The sequence below is a fragment of the Aquila chrysaetos genome, chromosome 12 (assembly GCF_900496995.4).
Source record: "Aquila chrysaetos chrysaetos chromosome 12, bAquChr1.4, whole genome shotgun sequence".
Classification (NCBI taxonomy): domain Eukaryota; kingdom Metazoa; phylum Chordata; class Aves; order Accipitriformes; family Accipitridae; genus Aquila; species Aquila chrysaetos.
The window spans coordinates 39,598,559-39,619,092 of NC_044015.1; the positions used below are offsets into that span (position 1 = coordinate 39,598,559).

At 41.8% G+C, this 20,534-nt stretch overlaps 1 protein-coding gene across 12 annotated transcripts in view; it reads left to right on the forward strand.

Annotated features, from left to right (window-relative positions):
• NFIA (nuclear factor I A) overlaps positions 1-20,534 on the forward strand; it is a 360,965-nt gene that overhangs the window by 322,381 nt on the left and 18,050 nt on the right. For 9 of the 12 annotated variants that reach the window (XM_030034252.2, XM_030034251.2, XM_030034254.2 and 6 more), the window contains 2 exons: positions 1,129-1,294; positions 8,500-8,591. In XM_030034252.2, coding sequence (XP_029890112.1) covers positions 1,129-1,294; positions 8,500-8,591 — 258 coding nt within the window. The remainder of the gene's footprint in view (positions 1-1,128; positions 1,295-8,499; positions 8,592-20,534) is intronic. The other 3 variants (XM_030034253.2, XM_030034263.2, XM_030034258.2) reach the window with 1 other exon arrangement.

Genomic DNA, 20,534 nt, shown 5'->3' on the forward strand with positions numbered 1-20,534 from the left:
GCCAGTACAAGTATTTTGTCCCCAGTAATTCAGGCTAATGGAAAGCCTAACAGGAATTAAAATATTATTTTCTTTAGCAGTACTTAGAGTATGGATCTGTGTTTAAAGCTGAGCTTTTATCATCAATGGAAAAGCCAATGCTCAGTGCCAGAAGAACTGCAGTGAGATCAATTTGTAGAGTGCTGTCGAAAGTGATCTCATCATTTTTGTCACTAAAATGGAACACCTGATTCACAGGCTGTCCTACTTTCTCTTTATAATGGTAGTTGGCATCTATCCGTATGGTTTTCAAGTGTCCAGGCTGTGTTACGTTTAAAATGTAAACTTAACAAGTTGGGGGAAGGGGTGGCTTTTTTTTTTAAGCCTGCTTCTTGTTTTTGTGATACTTGAAAACACTTTGACTTACGGACAGGTTTTTCTGGTGATTAACTGAAAGACCACACTTGTATATCTGGGCCCATTCTGCCTGTGACTGAGCACATCCCAGACTAAGGGAGGGGTTTTTTTTTTCCCAATGTGTAAAATGAAGCAGTTCTAAGTTCAGTCATTTCTCCATATGATCCTAATGGCAACTAAACTGTGAGCTCCACTATTGCTAACTCAAAAGGGATGTGGGAGAGCAGTTACTTTAATATATACTCATTCATCTTCCTGTAATAAGATATCAGCATGACTTTTAAGACCACCAAAAATGCTTGTTTTTTCTCTTAATGAGCAGTATCTTTAAGAAATTTACACTCAAGTCCTAGGCACTGATATCCTAAGGGTATAACAGAGGCACGAAACCGGGGATTTAAGGAGTCAAAAATACTGCTTCAGCTCTCACTGGTCATGAGTTAGTGGCTGCAGGAAATGTAAAGAGTAGTAGAATTTAATCCAGGGCAGTTGAGACCAGCTGCTAATAGGACGAATGTTTAAAAGTGAGAATTTCCATAGTTTCACAAGGTTCACAGGGTTTGAGACAAAGTTCCTTGAAGTCAATGGAGAATTTGACCCAGCACTTTCTTTGCCACTTCTCAAGTAATTGTAAATGTATTGCACATAGCTTTCAACTAGATTGTTATTGCTGGAGGTTCCTAATAGCTGATTTTTAGTATAATTTTTGTTTGTTTGCTTGTTTTTTGGCAGCCCAATGGTAGCAGCCAAGGCAAGGTGCACAATCCATTCCTTCCTACCCCAATGTTGCCACCACCACCTCCGCCACCAATGGCTAGGCCTGTGCCTCTGCCAGTGCCAGACACAAAACCTCCAACTACATCAACAGAAGGAGGGGCCACCTCTCCCACTTCTCCAAGTAAGTATAGACGCAGCGGGAACCAAGGGCTAACAGCAGCGCGCAATGTGCTGCGATCACCGTCTATCGGCTATTCAGAGATGAGGACTGGACTAGCTCTCGGGAAGCAGGAGAGCTCTCCACTCTGTATATGATGGACAAAATTCTGAGCTGCTTCTATATTAACGAGAAAAGAGTTAGCTTAAGGTTACCGTTTTATTTCTGACTTTGTTGGCATTTCACATAACCACGTATGAGAGAAATCAAGGCCAGTAGCTAAGCTGTGACACAGACCTCGGACTTTTGGGATCTTGTTTACTGTCACGAGGAGGCAAGTGGGTATCTCAAGTCAGGCTTTAGAAGATAGATACTACATGGAAGTCAGACAGATAGCCTCATCGAAAACATTGCTACTTATACATACTGAGCTAAACTAACAACTCTTTCGAGTTCACTTCATTTATAGTTCTTTTGGGAATAAGTCTTCCTAGATTAACCCAGACGTCCTTCCCTTATGACTTGGTTCCCGAGCCCTGCATTTGGGGCAAGAAGCTATGGTATTTCTTAGGCCCAGGGAGAAAGCTTTAATCTTCTCTCCACCACCCACACGGCTCCCATATGTATTTTGTGTAGCCACAAGTCAAATATACAAATTCCTGGATACACACTTGGGGATACCACTTTGGACCCACTCTTCTGGGAAACAAATGCAATTCAGCTGGGTTTGATGCTTTAAAAAAGTCTGGATGTTCAGGGAGTTAATTGTGAAATGATTTAATGAAGCTATGCTCAAACTGACATTTAAAAACAAAAGGGAAGCTTTCAGTGCTTTAATGGCAACTGTAGGGGACTTGTTCCACAGTGAAGGGAGTCCAAATAACATCCACAAACAAAAATCAATCTAATCGAAAGAGCAAATCCCTTTGTGTGCTTTTCAAGCTTATTATTTAAATGCTATATGCAACCACTGCTTGATGTGCAAAGAGGTATTCACTATTCAGACCATGTGAAGCCTACATTTTTAAAGCTTTATATACTGTTCAGGAGATTTGCACAGGTTCCAGGGGGCTTTTTTAAAATCTGGTAGTTCTCGGAGTTTTGCATTGCCTTCTGCTACGCGATAGTGCACAACTGCAAACTCAGCAAGATGCTCTGGCTCGCTTCAAAATTAAAATGGGTTTTAGTATGAGACAGTCTGGTAAGATTGTGAACATGATCTTCTAGAATCAGGACTTCTAGAACTGATCAGCAGATTTTTGTTGAGCTAAGAAGTTGATTCATTCCCTCCCCTCCACTCCTCTTTCTGACCTTAGACCAACACTTGTGCTATCAGGAAGTTTTGACGCTTTCTGACAGGAGATACCGTCTTTTAAGTCCTATCAATAAGATTCAGCGGTGGAATCTAAAAGGTTAATGTTTAGTCATATTTATCACTGAATATAGTCAGCAATGCCTTACTATTTCCTTGTCTTCAGAACCGGGAAAAATGAAACTAGGTCAATGTGTATTTGTCATTACAGTTGTGACTCAGTTTACTGGCAGTGTGTGGTGTCTAAAAGAAAGAAATTCCCAACATCATTTTACCAGTAATCTTAATACTTAATTTTTATGATACTGTGATCATGTAAACAAGCTAAATGTGCGTCTGGCCTGATTCTCAGCTGGCATAAAAACTGGCATTGTCCGCTGAAGTTTGCAGAACACCACCCATCGGTATCGGCTCAGGCTGGTCACTGTGGCTCAGTGTTCAGCAGACAGCTGCCACGTTAATTGGGAATCGAGGTTTTCTCAAGAGCAGCCAGTTAATGGTATTTAAACAAAAGATTAGGAAAATAATTACTGTTTGTTAATTAGCTACGCTGATGTCTAAACATATAGTTCTGTACATATTCAGGCATGCATCTTCCTTTTGGTAAGGGTTTTGAATAATAGTGACTTGAGTTGTAAAGAAGCATATAATTTAATTTAGGGACAAATTTTACAGAAAAGTAGATTATAGGAAACATTTTGTAAGAAAAAATATTACATATATACCAAAGCCAGTGGAAGTGGCTGGCCACGTAAAGCGTAAAACAAACCAAAGTTCCTAGCCTCGCAGTGAGAGTTTACCAGAAGGGCCCACTGGACTCCATTTAGTGTGTCAATCAGTACCAACCCTCCATTTTCGTCGGTGTTTGTTTTTTCCTTAACTAAATATTAGCCTTCAAATAGCAAGTGCAGATTCACCAGAGTTTCATAAAAGCCGCACAAAAAGGTGTTTTCCATGGTTACGAACTGCTCGAGTGCACCGGTTCTGGGAGTGTCGCTGGGTTATGGCTGACTGCCCTGCAGAGCTTTAGGATATTGGAAAGTCACTTATGCAACAAAGGCAGGAGTGATGTTAGATTTTGGCCAGACTCTCTCCTTAGCTGTGTGGAGGAGAATGAAGCCCCCCCCAGGCAAATGGAGTGAAAGGGGTTGGCATTTGCTCCGTTCTCCTTTCCTTTTTTGGTCTAGCAGAAAGCCCTCTGCAGAAACAGAATACAGTTACGGCCCTACCAAAAATTGGAATATGGCCCTCCTGAGGGGTGCAGGAGCCAGGAGCAGCTGTTCAATACAGCATGGCCTCCTGGGAATGCGAGCTAAAAATCACAACAAGGTGGTTAATGATTCTCAGAGCAATAGTGAAACTCTCCAGCTGTGACATTAACCAAAACATGAACATTAGTGCTGTCCAAGGAAGGAAGAGCCCCTGGAGATGCACATCGGGGATTTGCCACTACTGGGTGGCCAGGCATGCTCTGGGAGTTGAAAATTTCAGCTGCGAATCCTATCCCTTTGGAAAGCCAGCATTTTCCTCAGTGAGATGACACAATGGAGATGGGATTCATGAGGTTTGGGAGGGTTCATTTTTCCTCCATAAAAAGCCTTTTCAATAGAACACATCCTTGATATCAGAAGCAGTCCCAAAATTATCTTATCTCAGATCTCTTCTTGATTTTGTTTGGTTGGTAACCCATAACAAACACAACACAATATTTTCTTGAACTTGACAGTTTCTGGGTTTACTATCTCATTGCCCAAAGAAAACACCACCTCTACTACATGCCAGTTGGACTTTATCACTATCATAACTGAATCTGAGTGTTAGAATCTGTGGCCCTCATTCCGATGCAGAGTCTAAGATACTGCCATCCTGTACACCATGATTTTTAATGAGCACTTTTAAACTAAATGTAATTTTCTAAGGTTCACAACTCTACATGGGGAGAAACTTAGCTATTTTCCCTTGTCGGGCAAGATCGTTATCAGTTAATGTCCCTTTGCACAAAGGAGTTTTCGTGTTAAACAGCAGTTGTGTCAGGATGGGAAGAATGATCTTGTGCCTATAGTATTGGATTCATAATCAGATTGGATTTCTCTCCCGCTCTCTGCTATGCATTGACTGAGCACCCTCTGGGCAAGCCATTTTAGCTTTCTGTTCACTCCTTTCCCCATCCATAAAAAAGAGGGTGATGACTGTATCATTTAATTTGTTAGAATTTGCAGTTCCCTCTCAGATACTCAGCTGCAGAATGCATTGCGGTAGGAAAAGCTGTATTGCACCACGTTCCTATGGTTAATTCTCTCACTACAACCGCACGGTGGCTAAACTGACTCCTAGTCCTTTGTGAAACAGTACAGCTCATCATATCAAGCACATGTACCTGTCATCTTGGTCTGTAAAAGAGAGACCTAGTGGTACATTAGGTTATCGTTCACCCAAATCATCTTTACCAACCAAAAGTTTATCCTTTTAATCCAGAACTGTCTGATAAATGACACACACCTATACTTAATAGAAACTATTTCAGGAAAGTATATTTTAAATTAACATTCTCCTACTGCAGGCAACTTTAAAATACATGACATTCCCAAAACTGTTTGTTTGTCTTGTCTTTCATACAATTTCTTGCCATTTTGGCTAAATATCAAAGCTGTCTGTGTGAGCAAATGTTCTTTCTCTGCCAGCTCCTGTTTTGCTTGTTCCTGAAGTGAAGCATCATAGCAAATTTGTGGCATCACATTCATTTCCTTGGCTATGGGCTATGATGTTGCAAACGATCCTTAGTGAATTCCAGTAGCAGGAAGACTAGGCTGGGCAGGAAGAGGTTTCTATTCAAGCCCAACGGGCCAGCTATCAGCTAGTGTAAACTAGTGTAGATCTATGCAATTCCCAGGAAGCAAAGGTGATAAAGATCAGGAGAAGATCTGCCTAAGAGACCTGGCTTCTGTTCTTTTCCATGCTTTGGCTTTTCCCTTTCCTAAAAAGGAGTTTGAAGACCCCACCACAGGCTTAGCCTATGTATACTAAAATATAGTATGACCCAGCTTTAACCAGTGAGAGCAGTTTGCCCCATCCTAATCTGAGAACAGAGTACAGGGATCAGAAGTGGTAAGACTTCCAGGAATCCCACCTCCATGTCAAACAAGGGTATTTATATGAAGACAGTAAGATATGGCTAGAAGCCATGTTGGTGGTAGTCTAAGCAACACTCAGTACTGCTCCCTTTTCTGAACCAAATTTCACCGTAACAGGAGTCACTGCTAATGTGTATTCCATGTCAACTTAATATTCTGAGCCAAAATGGCCCCTTACAATCCGCAAACATCTCGTGACATTTTACAGTGAAGTGAGACTAGCATCTTGGGAGAGTCCAGTGTAAAGCCTGCTCTGCATATATGTAGTTTTGGTCACTTCTTGGCTCTAGCAATGTAGTTATATGACCTTAAGGAAATACCAAGCTGACATCTGAGTATTTTCAGAAAGCAAGTTAAACATAGTTTGGAGCATTACAGAAGAAAGGTATACATAGTAATTCACCCAGCAAGGTTTGAGGGGACTTTTGTGCATATTATACAGTTTTCAAATGCTTTAGAATTTTTGTTTGAACAGAGAAACCATTTAAGACAGCGTTCTGATGGTTTCCCTTTGATTTTCTACCAAATATCACAGGAAAAGTATCTGCCAACAGGGAACCGTAAACAAGATCTTGAGTTCCTTCCCTTCTGAGTGGAACTTACCTGCTCCAAGGGATTAAATGGCCTCTCCACTCATTCTGCTTTCCTAAAAGTAGACCAGAAGAACCAAACAACAGATGTTTGATTTTTGAGCTTTAAGTTAATTTTCCCTACTGCAGAAGGATTTTTTAGTCTTGCACAACATAGGGTTCAGTAGTTAGTTAAAAAAAAAAAACACCATAAAACAGTACAGAAGAATCTTAATACGTGGCACTAGCAACAGAGATTTACCCTTTGCAAATTTGTGGCTTCTTTGAATTATTAAGCAAATTAACATGGAAAAAAGGCAAGGGGAATATCTCACCAAATCTGCTCAGTTCATTTCTTCCTTGATTTGCAGATATGAGTAACAACCAGTGTACCTGTTCATACTCTAATATGCAAGCCGCACTGCAATTTGCAAAATCATCTTGGAAAGATGAATTAGTGCACTCAAAAATTCCTTTAAATCTTTGTGAAGGAAAGGTGTTCCTTGCATGATTTTTGCAATTACTAGCAAAGTGTTAGCTTTTTGGGGAGGAAAGCTCACCTCACCAGAAACAACTGGGAAGAATTCATTCTTAGAAGTCAGGAGTGCCTTATGTCCGCTCAGATCAGTAAGAAATGAAGATGTGCAGTTTCTGGGGTGATTTCAGGGTAAGAATTAGGAGGCATCGTGAGACGCTTGTGAGACTTGGGTAGAGAAGGAAGGGAAGGATGCGGTTCTGCATGCTCGTAAACTTGAGAACTCCTCGCCAAAGGGCTTTGTGGGATGCAGAATGTTTGCATGGGTTCAAGGGCAGATTGGGCATTCATCAATGAGAAATCCCTTGCGGGCCATTAAATACAGGGAATCCCTGAGCTGAGAATAATCAGAGGGTGGGGAAGAATATGAGAAAGTAAATATGTGACCTGTTTTGACTCCTCCCTGTGCATCTGCTGATGGCCTCTGTAAGAGAGAGGGCAATGGATAAGGTGGAGCATTGGTCCGATTCAGTACAGTTTTAAACCAAAGGCTCCTCCAATGTAATGCCTCTTCACTGAACATTTTGCCTCAGAAAGGCAACAGGCTTTCATCTACACAGACAACCCAGTGTATTTTCTGACTCTTAACTCGCTTTATTTTTCTGTAATGTTGAGGCCTGAACATTATATTTAGCCTGACTGGAATTTGGCAAGTAACTTTCCTTTTAACATTGTTTTTTGTCTCTTCATTGGATAGTTAGGTTGTCTGGGGATTTTATTCAGCAGAATTCATTCCCATAAATATATTTAAAATAGACAGAATCACTGTTTGTATTAAGGCATCTATTTGGGTTATTTGAATTTAGGTCTGAACTTGCAAAAAACTGAACAAGGGAGAAGATCGCATGGGGGATTTTCAAATGAGAGGAAGACTGAAAATGCATTGAAAGCTTTTGGATGTGGAAGTGCGTGGCATTGTGGACAGTTGTAGTGGAGAATATAATGCAACAATAAAATCATTACAGTACTTCAAGTTTGGAAGTAATCTGGGTTCTTGGCTTGCATTGCATTTAATAGCTTTACATTTATGGGAGCCACTCCAGTTTTTAAAGGCAGCTTCAGCCTTCAGACTGATTGCACTTACCACCCCAGTGAAACTGCAACCCATTAATTTTTTACCGAAAGGATCTTCCTAGTTTTTCAAACACATCAAGTGAACATTTTAGAGAGTGCAGACCACAGCAGTATGAAAACCAAAACTTTATATCGAGAGAGAATGCTGGATTAGCATGAAATAAGGGTCTGATTCTGTTAATAAGCACTTTAGTAAATTCAGTGCTATGCAAAACTCCATTAAAACCAGAGGTACCGCATATTTGAGTGAAAACAGTCAGGCAATACCCGGCCGTACAGAAGTCTCTTGTGCTATCCCAGCATGGAAAGGCGTGCCGCGGTTCTCCTCTGGGATGGAGAGCCGCGCAGGTGACCCCAGCACATCTCTCCCTGAGCGCACGTCGTTGCCGTCCCGCCTCGCACGGAGCAGCCCGGTCCCCTGCGTGTTTATATCCCCATCATTAAGACCGAACCTTTCCAGTGTCTAAAACCAAACTCTCGCTCTCTAAAACGTTTGCACATTTCTATGTTAAACATCTGCTTAGGTGGCTCTGAGACAGTGTGTTTTGGTGTTGTTCGTGTGCAATCTAGTGCCGCTTCCTCAACGCATGTGTCCCTTCCCTTCACAGCCTACTCGACACCCAGCACCTCCCCCGCAAACCGATTCGTCAGTGTTGGACCACGGGATCCAAGCTTTGTAAATATCCCTCAACAGACTCAGGTGGGCCGCTTTCGACTTCTCTGTATGCCTGCAGCCTCTTCTTCTTCAGTGTACTCTAACGTGTCCCCGCGGAGCCAGCTGCATTGCCGCTGTCACTTCACCCACATGGTCTCAGTAACTACAGTGAAATGTCACTTGCAGTTTGTTTGTCTGTTGTGTTTTTTTGGGCTTATGTAGTAATAACTCTGCTTTCGTAACTGGAAAGATCTCTCTTGCTTTCTAAGATATTGGCTTCTAGCGCACAGTTTTTTCCTCTAGCGCTGGGTTTTCAAAGACTTTCGCTCCAACCTGTTCCCTAGGCAGTGCATTTAAATGCATATGCGAAAGGAGCTCAGAGAGACCCATCAGGTAACAGTGCACCTCAATCCCCCACCAGATACAACGGGAGACTTCTCCAGTGACTTCCGTGTAAAAAAATAGACTCAAATTCCTGGTTGGCCATTTGCATGGTGGGCTTTGAGCGAGCAGGAGATTTTGTAATTGCGAGCACATCTGTTTCCTTACACAAAGAGAAAAAAGTCCAGTTGAGGCAGGCCTATAAAGCTGGGTTAACTGAATTCATCGTCCTGCTATGGTCAAATCAGAAGCTCAAGTAAACATTTGTGTTTCTTTAGGAGAAGGACGAGGTTTAAATGTGCTTTTTCCAAGCTGTATCAAATTCCCAGGGTCGATTAAGAAAATAGTTGTTGGCAGTTTTGTTAGCAGCTAATTTGAGCCAGATGTTGAAAAAATTAAGTCTGTGCTTAATATCACGTTATCATGGGGGAGAAGGTATAAAAAAGTGAGCAGAACTAGTGTTCTAGGACAACTGTAGTTTGTAGTTTTAAGTGATTGCTTGACTACGTTACAATTCTTTTAAAGGTCAACAGCAAGAAATATTTGCAATTTTGGTTTGAGCTGGTTGTGATGACTAAAAAGTAGTAATTCAAATAGCTAGCAAATTGGGGAATACTCCTCTTAGGTCTTGTAAGTTCTTTCAAATCGTTTATATGCATCTGAATAATTATGAATAAGAATGGCTGTCACATGCCACAGTCCAGTATATGCATGAAGACAGACTCCTCGTTGCGATGGCTTCAGCGCCTATGCTGTCAATGAAACACAAGTCACCCATTACCAAAGATTTTCAGTTTACAGGGCTGCAATCAGATGCCTGTGAACACAATGCGTTTTCTTGCTATCTGTTCTTTGTGTACAATTTGTTAGGGGCTTTAGTTTATAGCTCTGTCGACAGCACAGGTTAAACTACATCGAATCTCAAACCTTCTCTGCATTAAATAGGGTCATAGAAAGTACACCAGCACTGCAGAGTGGGGTTTTAACCCATCCGGTTCTGATTTTTTTTCATGCCTTAACAAAATGCAGCCTGCACCCCACTTTTCAGGCCTCTTCCTTTATTTGGTTCATGTACGTGACAAGTTTTCATGCGCCTTCACATTTAAATCGTATTTCTCCAGTTGTTTTGGACACAACTGGAATATACACAAACATGCTGAAATCGCGAAACAGGAATGTTAAGGTATACTGTTAAAGTCCTTAAGCATTTGGTCTTTTCCTTCATAGCTCAGGAAACTTGAAACCCTTTGGAGAATGCTACTTACCTTTTCCAGAAGACTTGAAAAACTACTAGTTGGTAAACTGATTATGTAGTCAGACACAACAGTATTAAGTCTCCAAAATATTTTAAACTTATTTGCATTCTGCAGTCTACGTTTCCCAGATAAGTTTGTTGACTGTAAACTTTTATCCTCCTTATTTATGACTTAAATCATTTTAAAGTGCTCTAGCCTTACTTTAAGTGCTTCTATGTAATGCAGTATAGTGAATAACAATGCTGTACAGTGAAAAACAATACCCAAGCACAGCTTTCAATTAAAGTCAAACATGCTGCAGTGGGTAAGGAGACTGACTTCCAGTCTCTGACTCCAGCTGCATCTCCGTACTTCGTCTATACATCATTACACCACCACAACCCACTTGATACTAAATATATAATTTATCAGCAAAACTCACTACTTATTCATGAAACAACTCTGAAGTTGACTGTGTTTTAAATCAGAGAAGTGAGGTAAAAATACTAACAACTGCAATAATTTGGGATTTACTTAGCATTCCCCTAAACAAAGACATGCTTTTGTACTCTTCTTGCAGGGCATTCGTGTATAGGACGATCACTTAGGACATTTGTGAAATGAAAATATAAAAACACATAGGACTGTGTTATTAAAAGCAGCTGGGGTGGCTGCTTTCCGTCAGGATTTTTATAGTACATTCAGAGTCAGCCTAAGATATGGGTCCTGAGGACCACTAACTGCCAGGCCACACAGCTCCCTTAGACAAGAGGAAGCAGTGAACATTCAGAGCTTCTGAAAGTTGAGCTTAAATATAAGGGTTGAGCAACTCTTTACTGCTGGAACAACAAAATAAAAATGAAGACTGTATCTGAACATCTGCTTTTTTAAAATTATGGTCCAGCTACAAGCTATAAGAAAACACTATGGTCAGCTTTTTGGTGGCCCTGATTTTCTCTTCCAATTGGTGGGTCATTTGACTGCAGGCACTAGTTACACAGCATCGTTATTAGTCTTAAAATGCTGCAAAAGTGAGTCTGTGCACAGGGATGTGGCAGCGCCGTTCAGCAGAAGTCGCATTTCCCATACATGGGCATTCACAGGCTTTCACAGAACATTGGAATAAAATCGCAGACAAATGTACAACAGCATGGCTGGGTTTGAGCAAGGATCATTCTGTCCTGGGCTGTTTTTAAACAACCAAAACCAGCACATGCCTTTCATAATGGGCATTATAAAAATTAGCAGTAGACATTTCCATTAGCAGCATGTTCTGATTTATGTGACATTGCTTCAAATATAATCCCTTAAAGGAATTTTATAGAATTTATATAATATTTTATTTAGAAAAAGGCCGTCTTCCTGTGTCAACAAAGGTTGTAGCAGGATGACAACTCCGTGACAGAAGAGACCAGGAAATAAACTGGTTTAAGTCAGTACTTCTGATTCAGGAACAAAAGGCCCAAAAGGGCTGTTGGCTTTGTCTGGTTTTAGCAGCTTCAAAACTTTTCAGTTGTCTTGTTTTTTCATACAGTGCCTCTGCTTACCCCATCCATCACTCTGCCACTCCAGCGGCTCACCGCATAATTGTCCTATCTGGGGGGTTATTTGAATCTAAATTTCTGTTTGAGCTATTAGAAGAAACACTTCACTTGGCATCCTCTGTATATGTTGACAAAAAGGCACAGGTGTTGTAACCTTTGCTTGATAAATCATTTACTTTTGCTACTTGACTCGCAAGCAATATGGGGGCATCAGCTTTTTAACTGCCTTTTCCGTATGCAAATCAGAAATACAGTATGCCTGGGGTACACAGTCTTTAGTTTCAAAAGCAAGCTGGTCTAGATACCTCATGACTAAGTAATAGATACGTCTCTCGTATTGCCAAGGACTTGTAATAAGGAGAATGGTGGAGGAATGGGAAAGTACCATCACATTAATTAGGGACTAGCCTATCAGTAGCAACAATGCTAATAAAGAATAAAGGGTTCTGAGTTTTGGGGGGTTTTTTATCCTAACCAAGCGATAAAAGTAATTGTGAAACACAGGATATGCACTCAGAGTACGTGCAGCCGGTAACACTAAACTAGCAACCTGCTCTTTGTGACTGGATTTTGCGTTGTCGCTCGCCGCTCTAAACGGTGTTTGCTGATCTCTGATGCTCTCACTTTGCTCTATAGTACAAAATTCCTTTAGGGATCATACGTATTCAGTGTGCTGCAGCTCCACTTCACACTAAACATTGTTTACTAGGCTGAGTCCTGTTTGCCACCTACTTACCCTACATCTTCCTGGAAATTGTACTTAGGATGCTAAAAACAGCTCCTGAGCAACACATGCCTGCTCCATCTAATCACTCCTACCTGCCAGTAGCCCGTGTGCCTTACACAGTAAGGTTACGAGGATGCACAGAACAGAAACCGCCTCCCACTGCAGGCACCCAGGCAGAGGATCAACTGCTTTACCACCCGTGAGAAACTAAATGGTTTTCTCCTCTGCTTAAGGGAGAAAGTGTATCATGCACCCTCTTGACCAGCTGTTTCAGGAAAAATCCCTCTCTAATGTAAACAAGCTTTATATCAGATCCATCCCAGCTAGTTTCTAAAACTTAGTTAAGCGCAAAACCAATTATTTATTCCCTTACCTTTCTCTAGGAAAAGATAAAACTATTTTCTAGAACAGAAGTAGAAGCTCCTCCTGCTTCTGCCTTTGCAGGATCCCAAAGCTACAGTCCGATCATGGATAGTAAGCCAAGGTCTTGCCTTTTCACACTTGCCCTGGTGGGGCCCTAGAGCCACTCAGCTACAACAGTGCTCTAGATAGAGCTCATCCTTTATAACACAAAGCAATTGAAACAAAAGGCCCATAACTTACCTAGCACACCGTGATAAAGAAAAACCCCAAAAGTCAAAGCAGCTTATCTAGGCAGCAAAATGACAAGTACGAAAACCAGCAAGCTCAGAAACGCAGCCATGCTCTTGCTGCCAGCCTTATAAAGACCAGGTACAAAAGTGCACGCTGTGAAACACATCTATGAAAGAGTAATGCTGCCCCATAGTAAGTTAGGGGGGAAAATTACTGAAGTTTAGCAAAATGTTTATAGTATAAGGAAATTGCTAACTTCTTTGTATCTGTTCCTGTTCTCTGCCTTTCCTGAATTAGACAGCAGTATCTTTGTAGCTTCTTCTTTTAGGCTTTTATTTATCTCTAAAAAACCACCTTATGCCTCAGGTGCATATACAAACCTAATTGTACAATTACTTTCTTTTCGAGAGACAAGGGAAAGACTATTTCACTTCCCCACAATCCTTTTAGAAAGCAAACTGCAAGCTGCAATTTTTCACTGGCAGCACTTTAAAACAAAGGGCACGAGAAAAAAATGAGCTTTATGCTGTGTCCTGTAGGTTAGCAGATGTGAGCTCTGTCAGACTAGGGAGGGAGGCAAATTCCAGAGTAGATGGTCCTTCTGTGATAACAGCCAGTCACTGCTGCCTAGACACTTAATTCGGAGGAGTGTAGTGCAGGTGATGCCCCTCACCGCGGCTGGAGGGAGCACAGGCAGGGGGGAGGCAGGGAAGCAGTCTCGCAGGTAGCAAGGCCCAAAAGCGTATAGGATTCATAGATCAAAGTCAGCACCTTGAATAGGAAGCTAATGCAGTTCCTCCAGAGCTATCGCTCCTGCAGCTGAAACCGCCTAGCTGTTTTGTGCCCAGGTTCCATTGCCACCCTATGGAAGAAAGAAACCAGTGCACACATTTTTCTTTTGACAAATAAAGCATGTGCCTCACTTCACGGGGATTTTCCATTTTTGCTTCGCACTGAACCCCTGCCACACTGCCCTGCCCTTTGCACCGTCAGAAAGGGACACAGACCCGCCAGACTCACGCACAGCTCGTGTCGATGTGCTTTATTAAAGCGTACCACAAGCTGCCTGTCCTTTTCTGCCGCTGCACCCTTCTGTCTTTCTCCCATTTCCCAGTGCCCAGGAATGGCTCTGGTCAGACAGGCAGCACCTGCTGGCCCTCGAGGAGGAAGGGTAAGGTCAGGATTTCGTGGTATTGCCGCAGCGTGCTAACAGCTGAGCCACCACTTCACTTCGCGGAGCAGTTTGTGTTCAGAAAAACTGTTAAGGAAGGGGTGCGTGTGGCTCGTACATTGCAGTAGACGTGCAGAGAACACGAGAGGCTGCAGGAACAAGATCAGGCCTTTTATTTTGGGGGTTCTGAGCAGAACTATTTATAAGCCGGGTCAGTGCTACTTGTTGCTTAGGTGACTTGTCCTCCCCGGGATAAGAATACTTATCCTCAAGGCTGAATGCACCGCTTGTGTTTGAGCGTGAATGAAGATGAAGAACACTAATTTGGAAGCATTTGTTCAAATCAGTTCAGCCGCCTGAGAATTATATATTCCATAAAGTAACCTCCCTAGGCCAGCACATGTGGCTTTGGAAGAAACCTAAGCTGCAAAGCACTTTTAAGCCCCTTTCCTTCTCTTGGCCCATGGCAGGAAACGTAGTGGCAGGTTCAGGACACCATCTGCATGCAGGAATAATGCCTCTCTTGGGTAAAGAACTGAAATTTGCAGAGACTAGGTATAAAAAAACAGTTTTGGGGTGTGGGACTGCAACTTTCTAGAGCTGCTGAAGTTAGAGGGACTGCTTTCCTTCCAAACCCAGCAGGGATCTGTGAACTTTCCCATGTCAGCAATGGGAAGCGAGGGCTGCTCTCCTCTGACACCTGGAGCAGAGTTACACAGTGCCCGAAGTGCCGTCTGAAGTTTAGATTGCTCCTGAGCCTATGTGGGCATTATACCCTCATGGATCACTTTCCTGCTAGACATTTACCATACATGTAAGAAATGGGAGACCCAAAACAGAGATCAGAAACAGAACCATTACAATGAACAGTTGAGCGTGTGAGAAGAGAAGGCTGTGTGTGTGACCACTTAATTTATAGTAATTGCCTGGGCTGAAGGGCATTGAAGAAGGATGGGCTTTTGTGGGCTTAAGCCCTATTATGACCACTGAAAGTTCTGATCCCTGAGCAAAAAGTGTTTTGCTGCAGAACCAGTGGCACCAAGCGACTGATATGTGACCTTAATATTGGTGCTGTCTTTCATCTTCCACCCAGGAAGCAGCTATACTGGCCTAATCTTGAGGGTGGCCTGGAGATGGCTCTAAAAATGTAGTATGAGTCTAGAGAGAGTATGCATAGAAAATACAGTGTCAATCTCTATGAAGCATCAGCAAGTCTCAGACCCTGGGAAGCTGAAAGAAGATTTCAGATCCTGCCTTTGCTTTGTGTTTGGCTGTATTAAACTCGCTCTTCTCTTTTGTTGAAATTAGTCAAGGAAATGTTGGCTGAATCCTTTGCTGAGCTAAAATTGAGATGGTTCTACCATGATGGGAGCAAAGAGCCCGCATGCGGTCGTGGTGCTCTTGATGTGCCCCTGATCACATAATAGCTCCATAGCCACCCGTCCCCAGTGCAGCATGAGTGTGACCGTGCTGCTCTGATCACAGTTGCTAATGACAGTCCAGAGTGTGCTCCACAGAGAGGAGATACAAAGGTGGCCAGAAATCAGGGTCACTCCCCAGCTCCCATTCCCTTCACTGCCTGCTCAGCTCAGTGCACAAAGCCCCTTTAATTGAGCTTTTGCACAGAGGGTATGAAATTTCACTCTCAGATCAGTTCTTAAACAGCGGCAGAGAACGGTATACCTCAAGAAGAAAGCACGTGTCGCACTATAAAGGTAAAGATTCATAGACAACTTCCCAGTACTGTTACGTGGCCTTATCTTCAAAGTGGGTTGGAGCCAAATCAGTCCAGAAATGCCTGGGTTAGTCCTCAGCAGGGGGGATCCTTTTTCCTCTGCTTTTTCTTCCTCCTCCTTGCGGGCTCCGGTGAGCAGTTCAGACTTTTTTTTGGAAACTAACACTAAGCATCCTATTTCCAATAGATATAGCGTACAATTATTTACAATGGACATAGACGAATTTGCCAAACTAAGCAATTAAACTCATAGCAGTTTTTCCCCCTCCTTACAATAAACAGGAAGCCTGTGCGTAAGGCACCCTTTCTGTGGGTTTTATGGCCATTACTTATGCTCCACAGTAGGGGAGAAGAGAGAGAAGAAGTAAGTGTGGGCCTGGTGGGAAGAGTTGGCAAATGCAGAAATATGATGAATGAGCTGGAGAGATTTAATTTCTTACTAAATTCTCTACAAGCTGTGTAACCTTTCTTTAGCTAAACAATTACTCTAAAAGGCAATGATTTTCTGTGTTTTCATTGAAAAGTCTTCATAATAACAATGGCCTATGTTCTCCTTCTTGAAGAACTTCTGCCAAAAAACAGTTTTCTTTTTTCCATTCAGCAGGAAACTTTCTTTTATTTTTATTTTTTCAATCTCATATTCCCCGCTAACATGGATTTACAAGGCCTACCACTTACTGCATGGGGCTGGGAAGAAGCTTCCCCTCGGGCCAAATCATTTTGGTCCATCTCCTTTATAGGGATTCTTGCATCTTCCTCCCAAGAGAAGTACAGCCACTGTCACAGACATAATACCAGGCCCAAGTGACCATTTAAGCTGACAAAAGGTGACAGTTCCTCTGTTCACAGGTACAGAGTACATGGAAGGGGGCTCCCAGATTTGTTTTTCAATGGACAAAGCAGCAGCTCTTGCCGCTGTTGTGGTGGGCGCAGTCGAGAGAGGGAGCAGGTACTGACTTTGGTGTGGTGGGGCAGAGAGTCATCAGATCTTTAAATTCATCGGCCACTTTAATCTCACATGCTTAAAGCAGAGTGGGTGCTGATCCTCGCTGAACCACAGAGTCCTGTGACGAGCTGGAGCATCATAAAGACTTTGGATATTGTAAGGACTTTGGAGATGCAGCATGGGCAGAGCGCTTTCCTCCTGCAGAGCTGCACAGTTGTTCAGATACACACGTGCACAGGTACACACACACACAAATCAAACAAACAAGTATAAGGCAAGATTATAGTTATGTGTCTCTTACTGCATTTACTTGACTTGGCCGATTTCCTGGCCACCCCACGCCCGCCCCCAACCTCCATTGCAGATAATGCTGTATTGGATTAGTCTGCCTCACTGCTGCATCAGGTCCCAGATCGATTTATTGACTCTGTCAGAGTGGCTAGTACAGTAATTGTTACAAGAGCAGAATAGAAAGCAAGAATGTGTCCACATAAAATATAAAAATGACGTTTTGTTCGTTCTTTCCTCTTTTGCCCTATAGATCTTCATGTGTTTACACAGTGGAGAGCACTTTACTTAAGTTAATCAGCTCCTTCTACATTATTAATTGCGACAGTTAGGGTGCTACATGGCGGCAAACGTATTATTGAAAACATTGATCTCGCGCTCACGGTGTGGACCTGAGTAGGTTTTGTATTCCTTTCCTTCTTTTGCAACTGCTTTAGGGTACTATCAAATCACATTTCCCTGACTGACAATACACCATCAATACCATTGATTTCAGAGAGGGGCAGAGAGATGCACATGAGAAAGAAAGGCGCGCGCGGAGGTTCAGTGTATTCTGTAGGCTTGGAAAGGGGTTGTTGGAAGTTGGTAATCACAACAATTACATGCCTGGCCTGATTTCTCTATTTTGTAAAGAGTAATAATTTAAGAGCTGAAGTTTCCTAAGTGTTGAAGATTTGCAGAGATGGCATGATGAGACCTTTTAAAATGCGTGTAGAATGTATACCCTTAAAAAAAGACATACTGACTTTTTACAAGGGTTTTGGAAGTGCATTTGAAAGACATTTCATGGAAGTTCAGCTTTCGCAGCTGATGATACCTATATGAGCTCCATAAATTCCACACAGCCTGACAAACTCCAGTAGGTGTCACATGTGACCTGGATGGAAAAGGTCAGCAGCTGAATTTATGGCTTTTGCATTTACTGGAACATTAAGATTTTTGCCAACTGCCATATATACTTTTTAACAATTCTGCAATCAAAGGATTAGGACCACAATCTACAATGAAGGTCAAAAATTAAAGGCCACAATCCCTACATCCTTCCCAATGGATAGACATTAAGCTACCTCTGTTCTAAGAATCACCTTTGCTTAATGGCCTTAACATTGAGGTCAAAGAATAAATAAGCCCCAGAGGTGAACACCTTGCAAAATAGACTGTCTTGCTCTGAAGTTAATACTAAATTCCATAAGAAGGGACCAAAAGATGAGAAGCCATTTCTTAACAGAGAAGGACTGTCCAGTTTGCAGCAGATTTCATGTTCCCGAGACACTGAGCATCACCTCCCCTAGTGCTGGACTATTCTAGAGAAATGTAAATACAGGGGAAGGATTGGGGCTTCAAAAGAAATACAGCAAAATGACTGCAATTTTGTTAAAACCTGTTTATATTTTAAATTTACCAAAGGTGTCTGTTCTTAGTAAGGATTACTAACAGCATGCCAAGTTGTAGCTTTCAAACTTTTTACCTGGTTTTAGTTCAGAACAACAAAAGGTATTGTCTTGTTTTAGGCATTTGTTTTTACAGTATATTCTACTTGAACAGAGGTAGAACTGAAAAAGTTTAATCCAAAACCAGGATTTTAAAAAAAAAAAAAAATCAAATAAAAATCAAGAGGCTAAACGTGAATATCTCTTGTAGGCTTAACTATGTAGCCTTTAGCTACTTTGGTTATTAATATTCAATTTTGAAAACAGTACTGACACTATAATCATAATATTTTCAGGCATATTCACTTGCATGACCCACCTCTTACATCATCTGTACAAATACTAGTTATTACACATGAAGAGATGCAGCTAAATACATTTCAGAAGCCAATGAAATGTAAAAGCCACCTTTGAGGCTGAACACAATAATTTCTGCATTGCTTGGAGCAGCTTTATACAACTTTAGGTATCCTTTTGTGCTTTTGCCATAACTACATCTTTTTAAATAGGACAACAGAAAAGGTATCTTTTTTTAAAAAGGGGGATAAAGTTAGATATGAAATTTGCATGTGGGGTTGGGTTTTTTCATCCTTGCATGTGCTAAACAATGAGATTGGAGATTTTGCAGGAACACTTTTACACATAATGTTCCATGTTTGGCTTTTCTCTTGGTTATTTTGAAGGATTTTCTTGTAGTCTTCTGGGCTAAAGTTTGTGTCTGTGAATCTATGGTATTGGACCCGACTGTACATTCATCGAAATCAATGAGAGTAGGAGATGGAAGATTTGTTATCAGCAGGAGTTTGTTTTAGAAATACAATAATATTTTTGTTTAATTATGCTTGTATTTTGCTTATAGCTATGCACAGTAGAATAAATCTAGTCTTCTTCAAATAAGATAAAGGTTAAAATTCACATTTTCTTTATGGGGAGGGCTTGCAGTGCAGTCATCAGTTATCTCTAGACTTTTTATTTTGTGGCTAGGAGGTATTATCTCTCAGAGACTCCAAAGCAGTCTTCCTTGATGTAGAGATGGGTTTAATTTGGGGGTTTTCCCAATTCTACTGCTCTTGTAGGCTCCAATCTGAAAGTATAGGCCAGGTTACGTTCCATCCGGTTCACTCCCACCAAGGGAGGCTCCACAGGCTCTTTATAAACTCGTTGTCCCCCTAACAGTAGTAACAAGGGCAGAACTTGTCCCAGTAATGGTAACGGCTTTATCAGTCCTGTTGCAAAACAGAGTTCAGATTCTTCTTCTGGAGGCTTTTCAGGAATATGAGGAGTAAAAGTAGTAACATTTAGGGGAAAAAAAAAAAAAAGATGGGGTAGAGCTATAATTCTCCGTACAATAGAGCAGCTTACTTACTGAGTACAAAGAGCCACTTCTACACAGTCTATTTTCAGAGCAAAGCCTCACATTCATTGACTCATAAAAGCAGAGAGGCACCTTTCGATTTTAAGTTCAAGGTTTACATTAGTAATTTTGTCTGTTTTCTCTGTTAGTATTAATTAAATTGAGATAGTTTAATTAGTATTACTAAATTTGATCATTAGTAGTAATTCATTCTGCCTGCCATACTGCACAAATATGATGAAGCAGAAATAACTAAATTGTTTAATTTCATCTCATTTAATGACTTTACACTCCACCAGGACTTTCATTGGCATCTCACAATATCTGTGAAAATCACTCCACACTAGGCCAAGACCCAACTCCCTTTAGCCAACCATGTCTAATACGTCCCTCCTCATCCAAAGGCACATCATGTGCTGCGAAGGCTTTTCCCATTTCTCCACCGGAGAGCTGGCTACCTCCGAAGGCTGCAGTGGCCCTTCCTCGCCCCGGTCACCCAGCTCCTGTATCATCCCAACCCCGATGGCCCTGACGGAGCTGTACGGGACTCATCGGCCACCACGTCCCTGGTATAATGGGAGAA